Source organism: Mus caroli, unplaced genomic scaffold (assembly GCF_978045245.1).
Source record: "Mus caroli unplaced genomic scaffold, Mus_caroli_1 scaffold_8, whole genome shotgun sequence".
Classification (NCBI taxonomy): Eukaryota; Metazoa; Chordata; class Mammalia; order Rodentia; family Muridae; genus Mus; species Mus caroli.
In genome coordinates this window covers 4,523,441-4,529,456 of record NW_028227263.1, presented here as the reverse complement: position 1 = coordinate 4,529,456, position 6,016 = coordinate 4,523,441, and the positions used below count along the sequence as shown (strand labels likewise).

General features: G+C 54.9%; 2 protein-coding genes across 2 annotated transcripts; both read left to right on the top strand.

Annotated features, from left to right (window-relative positions):
* The first annotated feature begins 206 nt into the window (after positions 1-206).
* Positions 207-1,458, top strand: Scgb1c1 (secretoglobin family 1C member 1). Its single transcript, XM_021167484.2, has 3 exons — positions 207-313; positions 731-933; positions 1,289-1,458. Exons 1-3 carry the CDS (start codon positions 259-261, stop codon positions 1,319-1,321), a joined length of 291 nt encoding a protein of 96 aa, XP_021023143.1. The 5' UTR covers positions 207-258; the 3' UTR covers positions 1,322-1,458.
* A 1,002-nt stretch (positions 1,459-2,460) lies between these two features.
* Positions 2,461-5,717, top strand: Cimap1a (ciliary microtubule associated protein 1A). Its single transcript, XM_021167879.3, has 7 exons — positions 2,461-2,607; positions 3,018-3,134; positions 3,282-3,482; positions 3,865-3,966; positions 4,124-4,245; positions 4,905-5,045; positions 5,388-5,717. Exons 2-7 carry the CDS (start codon positions 3,026-3,028, stop codon positions 5,475-5,477), a joined length of 765 nt encoding a protein of 254 aa, XP_021023538.1. The 5' UTR covers positions 2,461-2,607; positions 3,018-3,025; the 3' UTR covers positions 5,478-5,717.
* Positions 5,718-6,016: the final 299 nt, after the last annotated feature.

Here is a 6,016-nt window from a genome sequence, read left to right as displayed (position 1 = left end):
CTTTGCCGCTCCTCCTGGTTAACTAGCACTAGGTTTACCCAGACCAGGATGTATTCCACTTACCCCGACATGTTTGCCAACTGCCCCCTTATGATCCACTCAAGTTTGGCACTTCTTGGCACCTAATGGAGCACAGTGACATGCCTGGCCCAGTTGTCCTGCCAGGTCCTGAAAGGTATGCCCCGCCCCCCGGGCAAGGTGCCACCTTCTACAGCATAAAAGCCTGGTATCCCCCAAGCAGTTCTTGTGACTGTCATCATGAAAGGGAGCAGCGCTCTTTTGCTGGTGGCTCTAACCCTGCTCTGCATCTGTGGTAAGTCTGGGCCTTGTTTCTAGCACTTTCGGTAGGTAAGGGGCCCCAAGAGGCTGAAATCCTGGGATCAGGTGGGCAATGCCTACCAGTGTCACAGACCCCACCCCCTAAGTGCAGGAAATCCGTTGACACCAGTTCTCTCCCAACCCACCCTGACCTAACACTAACTAACCACCGAGGCCAATGCCGCCCACCCTGGAGCAATCCGGTTTGACCTGACCCTCTGGATCCAGTTAGCCCAGGGGAAGAAATCCCCCTTTTCTTCCCTGGTGAGGTCAGGAAGTCAGGGGGAAAACCACAGCAGCTCCCACTAGTGGTGATGGGGAAGGGATCTGCAGGTTGCCCTGGGAGTGCTAGAAAGACAAGGACAGGAGATCAAGTCCCTCCCTCGGCATTGTATCCCCCTTTGCAACATAGGGCTGACTAGAGCAGAGGAGGATGACAATGAGTTTTTCATGGAATTCCTGCAAACACTCCTGGTGGGGACCCCGGAAGAACTCTACGAAGGGCCCCTGGGCAAGTACAACGTCAATGACATGGCCAAGTCAGCGCTGAGAGAGCTCAAGTCCTGCATCGATGAACTACAGCCTGTGCATAAGGAGCAACTGGTCAAGCTGCTGGTAATCGGGCTGGGACTCTCATCCCCAAATGTCTGCAGTTCTTTCCAAGACCCTCCTGGTGCTGGATCACCAGTCCTACCCAATCCCTAGATCTCCATCAGCAAGCAGAGGTGGAGACCTCACAGAGAAGTTTCCAAAGTCTCTTAGGACTGCTTCCCCCCACCCCAAAAGAACTACATCCCACCTAGGCAGTACATGTGCACACAGCCCCTCCCCAAGGTGCTAGGAGGGGTGGATCGCCAAGCTCAGGAGTCTGTCTACTCCCACTGGTGTGCACAGCCCTGTCTGCCGGTGGGACTGGGGGATCTGGTTGTTGGTTACCAGGTCTCCTGGTCTCCACACATCTCTCTTTCAGGTGCAAGTGCTAGATGCTCAAGAGGACACATAAGCAGACCCGAAATATGGCTTGACTTCCATGAGCGACAGGACCAGCCCTACAGCGGCCATGGATGTGCCACAGTCACTGCTTCTTCACGAATAAATTCACCCTCGAACTGTTAAATCAATAAAGCCTACTGCAGCCCATGCGCTGGCTTCTCTCTTTCCCTGCAACACAGGGACACACAAAAAGCCCCATCAAAGGCACCCCATCAAAAGATACAAACTCATAATCCAAGGTCACTTTCCAGAAGCAATGTGTGAGACTGGCCTCGGGGAACCACATGAACACAGGGAGCTATCTAGGAAGGATGGGGATAAAAGGAGCCTAACACAGAAAGGCAGGCTGGCAGGGCTTGTGCATAAAAAAAAAAAAAAAAAAAAAAAAAAAAAGGCAAGAGCACAGCCAACTGATACATACGTTCTGGGAGCTTTGAAAACAACCTCTCTTCCCAAAATCACCCGAGGAAAGAGAGTCCAGCCTGAGCCAGAACCTGAAGAGCCTTACTGAGGTCAAGTAGGGAAACCCTGACTGAACACAGGGGGTTCTGAGGGGTGGGCTTTGCCAGCAGGGAAACTGAAAGGACAAGCTCTGGGGAGCTGTAGGGAGAAAGCAACCTCTCTGGTTATGCCCACCACAATCAACCCAGTCTCCAACCCAAGCCTGCACTCCCAAGATCCCCAGTAGTCAGAAACCCCTGCCCCCAGTTTCCCCAAATCAGTGGCTTGAACTGGGCCAAAGCTAAGGAGAAACCTGCAACCTCACTATATCTACATTTGTCCCAGCCCACACAAAGAGTTAAAGAACCTGGAGAGTAAGGAGGTCCCTGGAGAGGTTGGGTTGGTCTCTGGAAGAGGAGTTCCCTGGAGAGAGTGGGAGCTCCTTGGAGAGTTGGGGACTCCCTGAAGAGGTGGGAGTTCCTGGAGACTCATGTGGTCGCTGGAGATGTGCATAGCCCCAAAAGGAGAAGTCCACGGAGAGGATGGGGGCTCCCTGGAGAGGGTTAGTTCCTCCAAACAGGATCTCTGGAAAAGGTAACATCTGAAGAGAGAGGCCTTGGGCCAGAGGTCATTGTCTCCATTACACACACTATGATCTAGAACTTCTTGTGGGACAAAGCCACATTCTAGAGCTCAGGGGCAGGGACCCCTCCCCAGTTCTCAAAACTGGGGGAGAAAGAGAAAGCTTCCCTTTCTCCCCATGTTCCTTTTTAGGGAATTGCCTGGCACAGACGCCAGGGGGACAGGCCACCGGTGAGGAGGCTGGGTCCTAAAGCCCATTCCTGCACAGAGGAGGTGAGGCCTCCCGATTTGCTCCCCTCCCACCCATGACACAGCTCAGCCAAGAAGCTCTGGACCCTTGCCAGACAGCTCTTTGGAAAGTTGCACCCAGGGTTCTTTGACCAGCCCGAGCTCCTTCAGAGCCAAAAGAGTAGTCAGTGCAGGGCCAGAGCAGCTCCTCTGGGCCTGTCCTGAAGGCATGACTCCCACCCATTATCTTGGAGCTGGGTAGGGGTGAGCAAACCACATCAGATGGGGAGCTCTCTTTGCTTGTAACTACTTGAGACTTCCATGTCTCCACGGGGCAAGGCTTGGGTCTGCAGGATGCAATATCAGCAGTACCAGGGATGGGAACATGAGGGCCAGGAATGAGATGCAACAGGGAGGGCATCCCAGCACCTGGTCACCCTCTTGTCCATGGACAGAGCCAGCCATGGCAGAGGAGGTATGGGTGGGCACCTGGAGGCCCCATCGCCCCCGGGGGCCCATCATGGCCCTCTACAGCAGTCCTGGACCCAAGTACCTGATTCCACCCACCACGGGTAAGATTGCCTAAGGCCTGGGGCTTGTTGGGGACAGGGGAAGAAGCCAAGATTGGTGTGGGCTGGGATGGATCTGGGCTTAATCCTTGACTCCCATTGGAGAGAAGGATGTCTGGCTCCAGCAGCCCTGAGCCCGTGTGCCCACAGGCTTTGTGAAGCACACACCCACCAAACTCCGAGCACCGGCCTACAGCTTCCGTGGGGCTCCCATGCTCTTGGCGGAGAATTGCTCCCCGGGGCCCCGCTACAGTGTGAACCCCAAGATCCTGAAGACTGGCAAGGACCTTGGCCCTGCCTACTCCATCCTGGGGCGCTACCATACCAAGACCTTGCTGACCCCCGGCCCGGGTGAGTAACCCCTACCTTCTGCTCCAGGCCCTAATATGCATGTCCAGCTCTGTGAAGGCCAGATGGCCTCATTTCTCCTGCTTCTGGGAACAGACACTGTCAGGCCTGAACAGCAGAGCCTGAAGCCCACCAACCCTACTCTACCTGGAGTCCAGGGACAAGGCCCACACCAGATCTCATGCTCACTGCTTGAAAACAGCCCTGGAGCCTGTATTTCTACTGTGGACATCCCTGACCAAATCTGTTCAACCTCAATGTTGGGGTCTAGAAGCCTTGTGTCTTAACTGTTGGGACACCCCTCCTGGACACTCAGGTGCTGGGGCGGGGTGGGATGTGGAACCCCAGGTTCTTGTCATTCCTGCACACCTTCCCTCCTCTCCAGGTGATTACTTTCCAGAGAAATCTACCAAGCATGTGTTCGACTCAGCACCCAGCCATTCCATTTCTGCCCGGACTAAGACCTTCCGAGTGGACAGCACTCCAGGTCTGCTGCAGCCCGGGCAACCAACTGATGGGATGGGGGTTGGGGGTCTCGGTCGGGGTGGAAGAAGGGTAGCCCAACATAGAACTTCCAAAGGAAGAGGGCATCCCAGGTGGGAGGTGGTGGGCCTGTCCCAGCCTGAGGCTCCCATCACCCACAGGCCCTGCTGCATACATGCTGCCTGTGGTGATGGGGCCCCACACGGTGGGCAAGGTCTCCCAGCCCTCCTTCTCCATCAAGGGCCGCAGCAAGCTGGGCAGCTTCAGCGACGACCTGCACAAGGCAAGGGTCACCCCAGCTGAGTACAAAGCCTGGCCCCAATGACCTTTCTGACCCTCTTCCCCAAGGCCCACAAATGCCCAGCTAACAACTGCCCTGTTGAAGCTCTTGGGTTCCCTTCTCCTCTGGGTGCCATCCACACGCTCGGCTACATACAGTAATGGGGAGGGGCCAGGAGACCAACTTGGGAGATGTGATAATACTGAGAACAAGCTAAGGTGTTAGTGGGGTTACTGCCCAGAGAGCAAAGTGGGGGGGGAGAGCCTTGAGATAGTTGGGGAAGAAATGTCTGCCTGTACTAACAGTTAGTGCAAAGACCCTGGAGTGGGCACATAACACCTAGTAGTACTACAGGAGTATGTTGGCCCCACCAGCCTCTGGCTTCTGCCCTCAAGACCAGCAGGATAGTGTCCCAACAGGAAAAGGGGCCTTGCACATACTACCCCATGAAGTACGGACACAAGATTGTCACACTGGGAATGTCACTTCACTAAGGCTGAAATTGATAGTAACACCCTACCCCATAAACAGAAGTGTGTTGTTCCCATGGCTGTCAGGCAGCTTAAGGCCTTTGGTGAATCAAGGTCCCCAACCTAGCCCTATCCTCTGGGGCCTTATGCCCTAGGAAAGCCAAGCTGGTCTGAGCCCTCTTCATCTTCCAGACTCCAGGTCCTGCGGCATACCGTCAGACTGAGGTTCAAGTGACCAAGTTCAAGGCTCCACAGTACACCATGGCTGCCCGGGTGGAGCCCCCAGGGGATAAGACCCTGAAGCCAGGACCAGGAGCCCACAGCCCTGAGAAGGTCCAGAAACTAGAGGGGTCAGATAGGGCTCAGGGGAAATGATCCACTATGTATAGGGAAGGCCTCCACTCTGCAAGTGTGTGCGGGGTGGGGGAGCAGGAGGGATGCACCCTTAGGAACGTGTGCATTTGCAGCTGTGACTCTGATGGCACCCTTTCAGTTACAGAAAACCTGAGCTGGGTAGCCTCATCCCCAGGGACTGGCCCACTGTCCCCAGTTAACAGGGTTACCAAACACAGCTTGGCCTTTACACTGGCAACCTTGGGCGCAAGTTCAGGAGGGACTGAGCCCCTCCCTCCAGCCCCAGGTTGAGAAAGCTCCTCACAGTCCTCCTCCTCCTAGGTGACCTTGAACAAGCCCTGTGCTCCTACTGTCACCTTTGGCATCAAGCATTCCGACTACATGACACCCTTGGTTGTCGATGTGGAATAGCCTCTGTTCTCTGTGACTACGATCCTCCCACAGAAATGTGCTGGGCTGGCAATGGATTGGACAAGTCACCAATGGGGTCCGCTGACAGCCTGGCCCTGCACCACAGAGCACGCTAGTTTGGACGGTTTTGACAAGTTATTTTTTTCTATGCTATCTCTTGTTTGTTAATCTGGTTTCTTGCCATGTCCAAATTATTAAATAAACCACAGATTGCACTTGCAAGGGTTTATCTTGGGGAAAGGACAAAGCCTGTCCAGACAGGCCCTGTCCTGGCTTCCTGGCCTACAGGTCCTATAGAGAAATCAGAAGGGCTGGGAGGCTCAGAGTTCCGCCTCTACACCCAGGCTGCCTCTGCGAGCCAGGAATCCAGAACAGCTTGAACATGGGGTGCAACAAAGCCGGGCAGTGGTGGCGCACGCCTTCAATCCCAGCATTTGGGAGGCAGAGGCAGGCAGATTTCTGAGTTCGATGCCAGCCTGGTCTACAGAGTGAGTTCCAGGACAGCCAGGGCTACACAGGGAAACCCTGTCTCAAAAAAA